Here is a 13,539-nt window from a genome sequence, read left to right as displayed (position 1 = left end):
CTGCTTTCAGCCACAGACCTCTGGCATATTGTCTCTTACATTTTCCAAGCACAGTCATGGGGACCAAGAGTCTCCCTTTGAGAGATGGTCCCAGTTGGGTTGGCTTAGAGTGGGCACAGGGGAGCTCCTCTCCAGTGAATGGGGGTAAAGCGAGGCCTGTGATGCTGAGGTCAGGTGACTCTGGAAGGCATCTAGGGTAGGGGAGGAGAGGCAGATCTGCAGCAAGTACTGAAGACTGCTGGAGGTTCACATGCACATAGTCAGCCCAGGCAACTTTATTTCCAGAAGAATCGATGTCCTTTCCCTTTTGTGCACTTCCGCAACCTGCTCCTCCTGGCTGTCCAGAGGATCAATCACATCCTTCTACCCCAAGAAGACAAGGATATTTTTCACCTTTGTTACAATGTTGCATGGTGGTCAGGACCTTCTTGCCAGCACCTTAGCCCTGGATGGTTCTTGTTCCTCCAGTCTAGGTGGGAGCTCCAAACAGTGTGAGCAGGTGGGGGCGGAGAGAAGGAGGCATCAGGGCCTTGGGGGGAGTTTCTCCTGTGGGCCAGTTTCACTGCAAGCTTTCCCACTCAACAGTACCAATAAAACTGATGATTATAATTATGACTGTATAATCACTGAGTGTTTATTTATTCCCAAGAAGCCTCCTTTCCCTGGCCTCCATCATTAGCTACTCCGTCCTTCTGATAGATGGTGAGGGTTGACTATGGCTGTAATAAAAAGTAGTAACTGCCCAAGCTTCCTGCCCCCACAGCTCTGGGCAGCTTCCGCTGTCACCCTCACTTTAGCTCTGTGAGGCAGTGAAGAGGCCATACTGGGTCGGGGGTGGGTGACGTGCCCCCCATGTCCAGGAGGAGGAATGGGGCACCTAGTAGAAGAGGTACCAAGAATGTAACCCCACCTGCAACGCTGTAGAAGCAGCAAAGATTGCTTTTTGTTTTTTCAAAAATAATTTTTATTGAAATAGATATATGGCTTCCCTGGTGGCTCAGATGGTAAAGAATCTGCTGGCAATGAGGGAGACCTGGGTTCAATCCCTTGATAAGGAAGATCCCCTGGAGAAGAGAATGGCTACCCACTCCAGTATTCTTTCCTGGAGAATTCCACAGACAGAGGAGCCTGGTGGCTACAGTCCATGGGGTCACAAAGAAGGGGACATGACTGAGTGACTACCACTTTCATATATATATATATATATATATATATATATATATATATATATATATATATATATATATCAATCACTCAGTCAAGTGACATATGTACTAATATATATGTTACAATGTTGCAAATTTTCTCTTTTAGCCTCCCACCTTCTTCCAGATACATAACTTCCTCCTAGAGGAGCTTTCCCATTACCTGTCCCTTCTTAGAGCTGCCCTCAAAAGAAGGCTGAGCCAAACATTCCTTTATAGTCCACCAGCAAACACCATCAGGTGCCCTTGAGCAAGTTACTTTCCACCATTGAGCCTACTTCCTAAATGGTAAAAAGGGGTCTTGTAAAGTTCAAGCCTTGAGCTCAAAAATGCACTACAAAGTGGCGATTCTTAATACTAAAGCTCTCAGGGATATCTGTGCTCTTGACTCACAAAAATAGGTGGCATTTCAAACTTTGGGGGAAGATGGACTGAGGACTTCACCCAGAATCTCTCAAATCTGCCTGCCCAGGGACGTGGGAGAAGTCAGCTCCTGCAGCCCACCCTCCAGGATGAGTTGGGATGGAGGTGATGAATCCCTCAGATTCCCTCTCCTCCGAGTCCTCTCCGCTTTCCATCTAGGTCACCTCAGCATCTTTGAAGCACTTACTCATCTCCTGATCTAGTGCTTGTAAGAGCCAGATTTGCTGGCTCTCAGCCAAACCTCCTTTAGTTCTCCATGGAGCCTCTAACCCGGGACCTCCACCCATCTCACTCCCATTCCCATCTTACAGAGGGCGGGAAAACGAGGAAAAAGAGGGGAGCCAATAAGGAACCCCGAAAAGTCAAGTCTCCGAATTTCCTTCGTTTCTTCCTCCCCCGGCCCCACCTTTTTGTTTCCGCTTCCCACCTCCACATTTCCCATTTCGACGGCTACTCCAACCTATAGTGGAGAAGGCAATGGCACCCCACTCCAGTACTCTTGCCTGGAAAATCCCATGGATGGAGGAGCCTGGTGGGCTGCAGTCCATGGGGTCGCTAAGAGTCGGACACGACTGAGCGACTTCACTTTCACTTCTCACTTTCATGCATTGGAGAAGGAAATGGCAACCCACTCCAGTGTTCTTGCCTGGAGAATCCCAAGGACGGGGGAGCCTGGTGGGCTGCCGTCTATGGGGTCGCACAGAGTCGGACACGACTGAAGTGACTTAGCAGCCAACCTATGGGCCCCAGCCGTGAGACGGCTGAGCATCGCCACTTTAAGGGGCAGGCCTCTCGCCTCCCTGACCTCGCCCCGCCCCCTCCGGAGCCTCTCTGCGCCTGCGCCCCGCGCCGGAGACCTGGGGTTGGGCAGCGCCCAGTTCCGTGCAACTTTCAAGTGAGTTGCAAACTCCGCCCCGAAGCCGGTGCCGGTGGCCCGGCGCACTGAGGTCCCGGGGACCCGCACGAGCGCAGGCTGCAACCAGCCACCCCTGGCCCGGGACCCGCAGCGCCCTTGGCAAGGGCCGAAAGCTTCGTTCTCCGGAGCAGGAAGTGCGGGTCAGAGCTGTAACTGTCAGAGCGGCGCGGCGGGGCGGAAGAGCGCGCTGGCGGGTACCGGCTCCCGAGTCGGTCCTGCCTGCCCCGGCCCGCTCATCTCCCCTTTCCTCAGGCTTTCCGCACCGCGGAGTTAGTGAGCGGCGGGCTCCGCCTCCACAAAGGGGCAAGCCTAGCGCCCCTGTGGTTCCTACACCTCCACCGTGGCGTGAGCGTCCCTCTGGGCGTCTTCCTGGAGGGATCTCCCTTCCTTCCCAAGGCTGCAGAATGGTGTCGTGGATGATCTGTCGCCTGGTGGTGTGAGTATGGTCGTTCTAATACTCCCTCTGTCCCTGGGTTTCAACCTGCCCCTGGGGCGGAAACTGGGAATGTCAGGTGGAAAGGGGGCTTTCTGAGCTCCCTTACACCTTTCCCCTCCTTCCAACATTCACTGCAAGGGTTAACGGATTTGTGGACCTGCACAAGGCATGCGGGGGGCGGGGGGGTGGGGAGCGCGTGCTGGTACCCCCACCCTCAAGCCTACTTGCCTGACGGCCAGGCGAAACCCCTTGCAGTCAGACAGGCATTGCAGGTAGGTGCGTGGGAGAGAGAGGACCACAGGCCGGCCAGCAGCCCCTTGGCAGACACAAGATGTGGCACGTTGTGGGCGCTTCCCAACTGAGTAGTCATTCACGTGACTCACCACCCTGGCCTCAGCCTCTCCACTCAGTCCTACTTGTCACCTTTCGGTACTCCAGCACCTGGCTGAAATATTTCTGTCTGCCACCTGGCACTGCCGGATCTGATGGCCCTGAGCCTGATGGCACGTCCAAGGGAGGAATCAGCCTGGTGTTCTCACAGCTCCGAAGCCTGCTTCCCACCCACCTTGTGCTCTCCCTGCATCATGCACCCATGGGCCACTTTTGCAGGCCTGAGCAGGCTTGGGGTGTTTGTAAACAGCAGGGTAGGGAGGTGGCCTCCAGGGCACTGACTCAGGCACAGGTTGTGCAAGCCAAGCGGGAAGAACAGGGCAGGTACTGCTGCCTTAAACCTGGGTGGGGGGGAGGCGGCCACCTGGCAGAGGGGTGGGGAATGGTGCCCCTCACACTTCTCCTCTGTTTTGGGGGCTGCTCTTCAGGCTGGTGTTTGGGATGCTGTACCCAGCTTATGCTTCCTACAAGGCTGTGAAGACCAAGAACATTCGTGAATATGTGAGTGTGGGGTTGGGCAGGAGGGCTCAGCTCAGGTGGGGGGTGTGGTAGGATTTGGTGAGGTGTGTGGGGTCCAGGCTGGGCTCCTCTTTTTCAGGGGTATAATCTGGTGGTATATCCTGAAGCAGCATGGGCGTGGATGGAGGGTGGGCTGTTGGGGTTCTTTGTAAGATCTTGTGGGTGAAGCTGATTGAGGGTGGGTACAGGAATGAGTGGCAGTTTCTCAGAGGCAATTCTGTAAGGCCAGCCAAGTGCCAGGGGAATGCAGTGGGAAGGGCTTTCTGGAATCTATGGACTGGGTCAGCCCAGGACAGGGGAGTTGGTATTGCCAGTTCAGCTTCTGGCTTCTGACCTCTCCCCCCACCCCACCCTATCCAGGTCCGATGGATGATGTACTGGATTGTCTTTGCACTCTTCATGGCGGTGGAGACCTTCACGGACATCTTTATTTCCTGGTACGGGCACCGGGGTTCTGTGGGCTGCGGGGAGGGGCTGGCTGTCCCTGGCCTGGCTCCCTGGTGGACCTTGCTCCTCTGCTCTCACAGGTTCCCTTTCTACTACGAGATCAAGATGGCGTTTGTGCTGTGGCTGCTTTCGCCCTACACCAGGGGGGCCAGCATGCTTTACCGAAAGTTTGTCCACCCATCCTTGTCTCGCCATGAGAAGGTACCCCAGGGGGAGGCAGGGTGGGCAGCGTAGGGGTGGGTGCGAGGGGAGGAGCCCTGGATTTGGGGCTTGAGACACTGGGGGACATCTGAGCTCTAATCCCAGTTCTGCTGCTGTTGAACTGTGGGACCTTGACAGAGCCTTGCCTTCTTCCTCTTCTGGACTAATCAAATGGGTGCACAGGTGAATGATCTTTGGAGGGTGTAAAACACCAGCTGGAGGCTGGTTTGGGGATGGTGTGGGGAGCCTGGAGCATGGCGGATCATTGAGGTGGAGGAATGGGTGAGTGGGTGGGGAGCCCTTTGCTCTGTGGATGGGGTGGACCAGGAGGCGTGACTCCCAGTGGTTTCTCTGGGTCCATACAGGAGTGACCCAGGCGGTCTGCCTGAGCTTTCCTCCCCAACATATCATCTGCAGGAAATTGACACCTACATTGTGCAAGCCAAGGAGCGCAGCTACGAGACGGTGCTCAGCTTTGGGAAGCGGGGCCTCAACATTGCCGCCTCTGCTGCTGTGCAGGCTGCTACCAAGGTGCCCTGGGCCCCAGCCTTCCAACAGCTCTACCCCCACCCCCAGGGCCCTTTGGGCGGGTCCAGCTCTCAGTCAGGGAGCCAAGGGATAGCAGCTGTCCATGCCAGGGAGCCAGGTGAGAGGTGACAGGTTGGGGTGTTGGCGAGAGCATGGAGCTGAAGTTCAGACTTTCTTACTCTACATTGACTGTAGCCGCTGCTCCTTGTCTCTGTGCCCTACCTTGCTGTTGGCACCCTGGCACAGGACTTGAAGGGTTGCCATATTGACTTTGGGCCTGTGCCCCAGGGATTGCTTGCAGGTCAGCCTTGATTTCCCTGGGCAACTCCTCTGCCTGAGGCCCCTTCTGCCCGAAGCCCTGCCCCCTCCATCAGGTGGTGCAGCGGCTCCTGCTCCCTTGCAGAGTCAGGGTGCACTGGCCGGGAGGCTGCGGAGCTTCTCCATGCAGGACCTGCGCACCATCCCCGATGGCCCCGCCCCCACCTACCAGGATCCCCTCTACCTGGAGGACCAGGTACCCTGCCGCAGGCCACCTATCGGTGAGTGGGCAGAGGGACCTGAAACTGTGCCCCCCAGAGAGAGGAATGGCTTCCTCCCCTGGGCCCGGAGGAAAGCCTGGCTCAGCCTGCCCCCAGCCCTCAGACTGTGTCAATGCCTAGCTTTGCCTCCCGGCTCCTTCTCCTCCACACAGGGTACCGGGCAGGGGGCCTGCGAGAAAGTGACACCGATAATGAGTGTTGGTCCGACACCGAAGTGGTCCCCCAGCCACCAGCCCGGCCCCGAGAGAAGCCGCTGGGCCGCAGCCAGAGCCTGCGTGTGATCAAGAGGAAGCCTCTGGCCCGGGAGGTTGGTGGTGAGGCAGGCACGAGGGAGGGGGGCTGTCCTTACTGCCGCGCAGCCCCGACTATTCACAATGTGCCTGCCTTCTCTCCCCCAACAGGGCACCTCACGCTCCCTGAAGGTTCGGACAAGGAAAAAGACCGCACCCTCAGACATGGACAGCTAGGGTCTGCGGAGCCAGGCCGGGTCTTACCTCCTGCCCTGCGGGGCGCTGGGGCCCTTCCTAGGGACCTCTGGCTGTACCAGCAGCCCTCCTGGCCCTCCTGGCTCTTGCTGACGGTTCGTGGCCGCGTGCAAGGCCGCACCCACGATGTACCAAAGCAGACTGGGCTTACGGTTCTATTTATTACCTTCCTCGCTCCTCTACCTTCCCAGATGTGGGATCAGAGCCCTCCCCAGACCCCTGGAAAATGAAACCCAAAGGTCACCCAGCTGTGTTCCTTCCTTCCTGTCCTTTAAAGTACTTGACAGCCTTTTCCAAGGCTTGTGTGTTGGGGGGGTTGGAGGGGTTGCTGATTGTACGGTTTGTGTTGGTGAATGAGGCTGGGTTTGTGGAAGTTTTGATAAATAAATTCATAAAAGTGCTCCATCTCTTCTGGTTTGTAGTCCTTGTCCTCACAGCACACATTATTAAACAGCCCGCCACAGGCCAGTCAGGGCCTAGGACCAGTGCTGAAAGGCCTGAGACCACAGGGCCAGATGGCCATTGACAGATAGTTGTAGTGTGGAAAATACTGTCACGGAAAGCTCCTGGAGACCTCAGAGATAGGAGAGTTGGGGGACAGCCCTGGAAGGGGACAGTCTAACAAAGCAGTCAGGAGGAGATGGAAGCAGGCCTTCACGGGAAGTAGTAACCAGTGGGAGTGAAGGTGTGGAGGGACCTCAGGTAGCACGATAATCTCACAGGGGATTAGCTTGAGCTATGCGCAGATTAGGCCTGGGGAGGCCGATTTCCTCCAAGGGCCTGCCAGGCCTCTGGGCACCTCCAGGGGTGTCTGGGTCTGCAAACCTTCAGGTTGACGGTTGGAGCATTGCACCTCTATGGAGTGGCCACGAGAGGGCAGCAGCTGCCAGAATCTGGTTTGCCCTCAGCTTCCAGGTCAAGGAGGGCGGGGCTTGGAGGCTGAGCAGAGCCTTGCCCCTGCAGGGGCCTGGCTGCTGGCTGGCTGGAGGGATGATACAAGAACCTTGGCCCTGCCTCCAAAGGCCCTCCCTGCTGCTTGCGGTCACTGGTCCGCAGCCTGCCCCATCCTCGAATCTCTTCTGAGACCCAGGCTGTCTGCTGGCCCCACTTCATCCTTTAATCCCTGGGGCAGCCAGTGCCCAGCCCTGCCCTCTCCTGCCCTGGTCTTATTGTAGTATTCTAGGGCTTCTCCCCTCTCCCACCCATATGCCTGCTGTCCTTACCCACCTTTGATTAAGTTGAGAGATGGGGGAGAGTGTCAGGTGGGAAGAGGGGATATGGGGTAGTCACCCAGAGTGACCTGAGGCATGTGGATTAACTCTTGGTGTGGGGATTATCCGGGTTTATTCGGGAGAGGTACTTAATCTGCTGGGTGGCTTAGCTCCTCACAGATTGGTGTTCAGTGATTTCCTATCTTGGTGTTCCCTTGCATCATGGGGTTGCCTTATCTCTTCATTTATTCATTCAAAAAATCTTTATTGAGCATCTGCCAGGTACCAGGCATGTGTCAAGAAACTTGGGGTGCAAAGTCTACTGATAGCTAGCATCTAGACTATGGCTGCCCCAGCAGGGGCTGCTCTGAGCCCCCAACGTGTATTAATTTATTCCTCACAACAACCTTTACAAAGCACTTACTATTATTATAATCTTCATTTCACAAAAGGGAAAACAGGGACCGAGAGGGCAAGTTATTTGCCTGAGGTCACACAGCTAGTAAGTGGCAGAATTGGGCTTGAAAACCAGGTAGTCTGACTCCAGAGTCAGGATTCTTAACCACTGTGCAGAACTAGAGTAAATGAGAAAGTTTCTTGCCAGGGAGAAAAGGAGAAGGAAACTAGCAGAGATGAAACATTGTGTCCTGGACCTTGTACATTTTAAAGAGGTGATTTCCTCAAATCTTCCTGACAAGACTGTCAGGTGGGAGTTATAGCCATTTTACAGATGGAAAGATGAGACTTGGAAAAATAAAGCAATTTTCCATGATTGTGCTGCCCCTGGGTCAGAGCACTGTCTCCTGAGGCAAGTCTGCCCAGAGGTTGCTTTGGTAGGGGTGGAATGGCAGGATCCACAGCCCTGTACCGAAAGAACAAAACAGAGGAGCATGTGATAAATTGTCAAAATGAAATAAAAACTCAAAAGCAGGGAGCAGCTGCAGAAGGCTGACAGTGTGTGCCAGTAAGGGAGCTTTCCTGGGAGCTGTGGGGCTTCACCTGCCCTCGTTCCTCGGATGGTACCTTACAGTGAGTGGCAGAGTCACTAGGGCCCCGGGGCTGAATTAGAGATGGTCCCTGATGGCCACCTTAGCCCCAGCCTTCCCATTAGCCTGGCTGCCCCCACTGCTTCTATCTATTTCTGTCTCTGGAAGCATCTCTTTCATGCCAGCATCAGCCTCTGGGCCTTTGCTCTGCTGTATGAATCTCCTGTGCTTCCTATGGTCTTCCTTCCAGGCTGTCACAGCGTTTCTTCATGATCAGATGTCACCTAAAAGCCTTCCTTGACTCTAGCCCCTTGTGAAGCTCCTGATCTCTGGCCAGTTCACCCTGTTCTGGGCTGTGCTTGCATGCTCATCGCCCGCTCTGCTTCCTGCCCAACTAGATGCCAATAGCACCTTATCAATCTGGACTCATGACTCCAGGCTCTTTTCCTGTCCCCCTCTACACGCTCCCCCCAGCCCCCTGTGCTCTGTCCTATTCCTATGTACCCTTTGAACTTTACTCAAAAATCACTTCCTCCAGGAAGCCCTCCGTGAGTCTTCCCCATGCCCTCTTGGGGTTGATTGCTCATCCAGACCACCTCCCACACTGCACTGTGGCTTCATAATGAACAGATCTACATCTTACTTTTGTATCCTGTCCCGGAGCAAATGGTGGTTAGAGCAGGTGACATATCGTGGTTCATGGTGAAGTACTTGTTCTCTCATTTCTGAGCTCAGCATCGCCCCCTCTGTGACATTCCCCTGACTTTCCCAGCCCGGGACCAGAAACACCTTAATAGTCTGTTAACATGCCTGACCCCAGTCTTCACCCACAGCACCCAGCATAGGGCCTGACACCTATGAGTCTTCAGCAAATGTTTGCTGGTAAAAGAACACACATCAAGGGAGCAGAAGCTCCTCGACGCCGGGGATGACCTTGTATGTTCATTTTTGTATCATGAATCTCCTGGGTGCCCATCACAGAGCCTTGAAAATGCCCGAGTCTCTGTAATACATGTTTGGTGAATGTCTGCTGCAGTTGTATGGGTTCCAAGACCTCCTGGGGCCAGAGGGGAAGGGGCAAGGAGAAATCCAAGTTCTGGACCAGCACATGGGATACTGATACTGCAGCACTGGATGCAGACTGGGCTTCCCTCTGAGAATCACGGAGACACCTGCCTGGCACCCTCTCCCTCTGCATGGGGTTCCTGTCCCAACCTGCCACCTCTCTGGCCTGGCCCCTAGGGGAAGGTTGGGCTGTGCCCTGGCCTGCCCACACCCCCATCCCCATTACCCACCAGCGTGCCCACTGCCTCCCCAGGCAGAATCAGAGCTGGCCAGAGTTCCAACTGGCCTGGAGCACAGATGGGCCAGGTTCTGCTGCTGCGGGCATCGGTACAGAGATAAAGAGCCTAGGCCAGTCCCCTTGGAAGCACACACCTCTGCTTGGCCCAGGTACCAGCTCTGTTTGGTTTGAGCTCACTCCGGCCTCCCCATCCACCTTGCCTGCTTCTGAGGGATGCCCCCCAATGCTTCCAAGTTCCCGAGTGCAGGTGGTCCTTCATTCTCAGGTCTTCCTACTCCCTCCTCCCTACAGCACCCCCCCTCCCGCCCCCATAGTCCCTTGGACCTTTCCAGCAGCTCCTTTCTCTCCCTGCCTCTTTGGCCCCTCTGGATCCTGGTCCCCCTTCCCCACCTCTGGCCTCCAGGTGCCCTGGCCTCACTGTTGCATTTTTCAGTGCTACTCTGGGCGGCAGCAGCGTGGTTAGCCTCTTGTTTCAACACAGCCCGGGCCCAGGCTGAGTTGGGGAGTCCTGGCTGACACGGCCCCACCCTTGAGAGGGTTGAGGAGACAACTCTCAGGCACTCATCCCTTGTCCCCATCCCCCCCCACCGCCCAGTATCAGGGATGCCCCGTAGCTGGGTAGGGGCAGAAGCCTGGGCAAGAGGATGATGCCCTGCTGGGGAAATCCCCGGGGTGGGGGACCAGAGCTGGGTTGCTAGGCAGAAGGTCCTGAGTGAGTCTGGGGCAGCATGAGGTGGCTTTCTCTATGGGGTGGCTAGACTGCAGGGGAAGGAAGGTTGCGGGGGAGGGGCACTGGGGAGGTAGAAGAGGAAATAGGTAGAGATGTGGGTGGGTGGGTGGGTCAGAGGGGAGGGGGCATCAGCCGCAGAGCTTCCTCCTGGCTCCCAAAGCATCTCCACACTTCCCTTCCTCCGCCCCTCCCCCAGCGTCCTGGGAGAAATCTCCCCGGTATTCCCCCTCCCCCCTGCCCCCGCCCCAGGCGTTGCCACAAGGGTGGGGGGTTGGGGGGGAGGCCGGCCTCAGCTGTCTGAAGGATGGAGGGGCTGGGGAAGCAGGGCTAGGTGCCCAGACGGCCGCGTGTGTGGGAGGGGATGTCCTGAGATGCCCTCCACCCGGCAGTCCCCGCTCTGACGTGGGTGCCCCCCCTCTCCCCGCCCGGATTAGTGGCAGCTTGGCCTGACTCTCCGGGGCTCCTTCCCCCGCCCCCGCCTGCTGCCCTCCCCTGGGCAGGGGGCTGCTCCGCCCGAGGGGCACTTGTGCTTGCCCAGGTAAGGGGCTCTGGGGACAGCGTGAGGTCAGCTGGCTTGTGAGTGCTGCTGCGCGTGTCAACGGGAACGTGTGTCTCAGTGTGTGTGTGTGTGTGTGTGTGTGTGTAAGTGCTCTCCAGGGGTCGGCGCGGGGCAGGAGCGGCCTGCGCGTGGGGGGGAGGGTGTTGGTCAGCTCGCCTTTGTCCACGGAGCCAGAGCCGGCGTTGTGTCCCCACGTTGCGTGGCTTTCCCTCTGTGTTTGTGTCTTTGTGTGTCTCCTCAGACCTGCTCTGTCCTCAGGCTCAGAACAGCCGGCTACAAGGGCTCTGGGCCTGTGGCATGGGCTATGGAGCAGGATGGAAAATTGGTGAGGGTGGAAAGGGGCTCCTTCTCCCCACCCCACTACCCCGTCCCACTACCCCCCCAAAACCCCCTGGGCATTTTTAGGAGCCTTTCCTGAGAGTCCTGGTCTAGTCCAGTGACCTGAGAGACTGGCAAATGGGGTGGGATGGGTGTCTGTTCCACTCCCCTGGGACAGTCCCCATCCCCTTGGGGCATGATAGTGACCGGCCCTTGGGGCCCCGGACAGCCCAGACTCCCACCCTGGCCTGCCCAGCCTCTTCTAGGCCTCGAGCCGCAGGAATCTCCCCCTGGACTCTTCCACAAGCTTCGGCTGCCAGAGGACACAAATGGGGGACTGCGGGCACACCCCGGCCCCCATCCGCATCCCGGAACCAGCCTAGGAACGGGAGGATGGGGCTCGGGGGCCTCGGGACTGCAATCTGGGTTAGACCCTCCATGATCAGTTCCCCAGGCACACTCAGGTCCAGGCCACCCCTCAGGGGAGCCAGGAGAGGAAGGGAGTGTTAACAACTCAGTCATGTAAACAACCCCTACCAGCCTGCCCTGCTACAAAGCCAGCCTCTGGGGGGAGGCAAAAGTCCGGAGAATCTATGCCAACATGACCTAAGTCGTGCCGGTGCTGACCCCTTCAAGCCTCCTCTCCTCAGGACCCCTCCTCTTCTCAGCTGGTCCAAGGATCCCTGCCTCCCCTCTGGCCTCTCAAGGAAGGCTCCCTTCAGGTCTTTCATGGCGCCCTTCTTCAGGAATGGTGCGGTGACCCGGGACAAGGCTGGCCACATCTGTGAACTCATCCCTTCGATGGAACGGGGGTGGGTGGGGTGGCACTGCCCATGTCCCAGGCTGGGTAAAGGCAGGGCAAGGATGGCTTCCACAAGGAGGCAGGGGAGTTGTGCGGGGTGGGTGGTGGGTGCCCCAGGGGAAGGGAAGCACCCGTTGGGCGTGTGGGTTTCTGTGTGTGTCTGAATCTGTCTGTGTGTGTTTGAATCTGTCTGTTTGTGTCTGTGCTCTGGAACCACCCCCGCAGAGGAGCTGGGATGCTTCCTCGGGTGGAGGGTGCCTTGCGTTCCCATTTCCTCTCCTTCTCTCTGCTCCCTCCCAGGAGCCACTCCCATGGGCTCCTCTCCAGTGCTGGGCCTGGAGACACTGGGATCCCAGGCCAGGGGCAGACCCCCAGAACACAGGGTGGGAGGGCATCTGGTCCCACTTCTTCTTTGGGTAATTGGTGAAACCGGGACCCTTAAACCAAGAACAGAATAGAGTCTAGACCCTTCTAGCACGGCTAGTGCAGGACACTGCCTTGGAAGGGGGCTTGGGTCTGGAACGGTGGACAGCAGCTTGGCCAGATGAGGACCAGGCTAGGCAGAGTGGGGCCAGCGAGTGTGCCCGTGTGCCAGAGCTGGAGACGACCAGGAGCCAGTGGTCCAGCAGGCACGGGGTGACTGGCGTGGGTCAGAGCGCCCATCACTGACCCGTGAGAACTCGACTGCCCCTGCCAGCTCTGGCACTGACCCCTCCCAGCAGCCCTGCCCTGGCACCCCTGGGGGCACCCCGCCCCATCGGTGGCCTGGTCCGGCCCCTCCCGCCCTTTGCTCCAGTTCCCGGGCTTGGCACCTATAGTGGGGGTACTGCCCGCCTGCCAGGCTCCGAGGCCGGGCCCACGGGAGGGTGGGGCGGCTGGGAAGCTGGCACGCTGCCCCGGGGGAGCCTCTCTCGGCAGGCGCCCGGGTGCCGCGGGGGGAGGGGGGAACAAAGGGCTCATTCTCCCCGTGCGCAGCCGGTGGCATCGCCGGGGCGTTGGCGGAAGCCCCCGGGGCCCGGGAGGGGGCAGGCCCAGGCGGGGCCGCCGAATCACGGGCTCCTGTTTCCCGCAGGGTGCTGGAGGAGGAAACCGGCGGAGCAGCTTCCCCACTCTCAGTTGCGCGTCTGGCGATGGCGATCAGAGGTCCTGCTGCCCTCTCCGCTGGGCTCTCCCTCCATTAGCCGCGCCGCTGCGCGCTGCGCCCTCGCTGGTGCCTCTCTCCTGGGTCGCGGGATCGGCCCCCCTTCCAGGCACGACCCCCTCCCCCCGGCCCCCCGGCCTTTCCCCCCAGCTCCGCCATCTGCGACCCGGGGCGCGTGTTCCCCCCGGCCCGGCTCCCTCTCTCCCTCCGGGGGCACCCGCTCCCTAGCCCCGGCCCGGTCCTCCCCGCGGCGCAGCACGGAGTCTCGGCGTCCCATGGCGCAACCCACGGCCTCGGCCCAGAAGCTGGTGCGGCCGATTCGCGCCGTGTGCCGCATCCTGCAGATCCCGGAGTCCGACCCCTCCAACCTGCGGCCCTAGAGCGCCCCCGCCGCCCCGGG

At 58.3% G+C, this 13,539-nt stretch overlaps 2 protein-coding genes across 5 annotated transcripts; both read left to right on the top strand.

Annotated features, from left to right (window-relative positions):
- The first annotated feature begins 2,452 nt into the window (after window positions 1-2,452).
- REEP4 (receptor accessory protein 4) lies at window positions 2,453-6,490 on the top strand. Of its 4 annotated transcripts, none has more exons than XM_044940105.2 (8): window positions 2,454-2,980; window positions 3,799-3,871; window positions 4,250-4,326; window positions 4,417-4,537; window positions 4,955-5,068; window positions 5,440-5,604; window positions 5,757-5,911; window positions 6,006-6,490. In XM_044940105.2, the coding sequence occupies exons 1-7, from the start codon at window positions 2,949-2,951 to the stop codon at window positions 5,883-5,885; spliced, it is 711 nt and encodes a 236-aa protein (XP_044796040.2). In that variant the 5' UTR covers window positions 2,454-2,948; the 3' UTR covers window positions 5,886-5,911; window positions 6,006-6,490. The 4 variants fall into 4 exon arrangements, with proteins under 4 accessions (XP_025137643.2, XP_044796040.2, XP_025137642.3 ...); XM_006047923.4 differs by having other exon boundaries at window positions 2,456-2,980; window positions 5,469-5,604; XM_025281858.3 differs by lacking the exon at window positions 5,757-5,911 and having other exon boundaries at window positions 2,453-2,980; window positions 5,469-5,604.
- Window positions 6,491-13,414: 6,924 nt separating this feature from the next.
- HRURF (HR upstream open reading frame) lies at window positions 13,415-13,519 on the top strand. The gene has a single exon (XM_044940106.1). The coding sequence runs from the start codon at window positions 13,415-13,417 to the stop codon at window positions 13,517-13,519; it is 105 nt and encodes a 34-aa protein (XP_044796041.1).
- Window positions 13,520-13,539: the final 20 nt, after the last annotated feature.

Source organism: Bubalus bubalis, chromosome 3 (genome assembly GCF_019923935.1).
Source record: "Bubalus bubalis isolate 160015118507 breed Murrah chromosome 3, NDDB_SH_1, whole genome shotgun sequence".
NCBI classification, from domain to species: Eukaryota; Metazoa; Chordata; class Mammalia; order Artiodactyla; family Bovidae; genus Bubalus; species Bubalus bubalis.
The sequence above is the reverse complement of the archived record's forward strand: the minus strand, read 5'-3'. Positions and strand labels throughout refer to the sequence as shown.

Coding starts and splice junctions, on each gene's coding strand:
- REEP4 (XM_025281858.3), top strand. CDS start 2,949: ATGGTGTCGTGGATGATCTGTCGCCTGGTGGT. Junction 4,327..4,416: donor ACGGACATCTTTATTTCCTG/GTACGGGCACCG, acceptor CTGCTCTCACAG/GTTCCCTTTCTACTACGAGA. Junction 5,069..5,468: donor CTGTGCAGGCTGCTACCAAG/GTGCCCTGGGCC, acceptor GCTCCCTTGCAG/AGTCAGGGTGCACTGGCCGG.
- HRURF (XM_044940106.1), top strand. CDS start 13,415: ATGGCGCAACCCACGGCCTCGGCCCAGAAGCTGGTGCGGCCGATTCGC.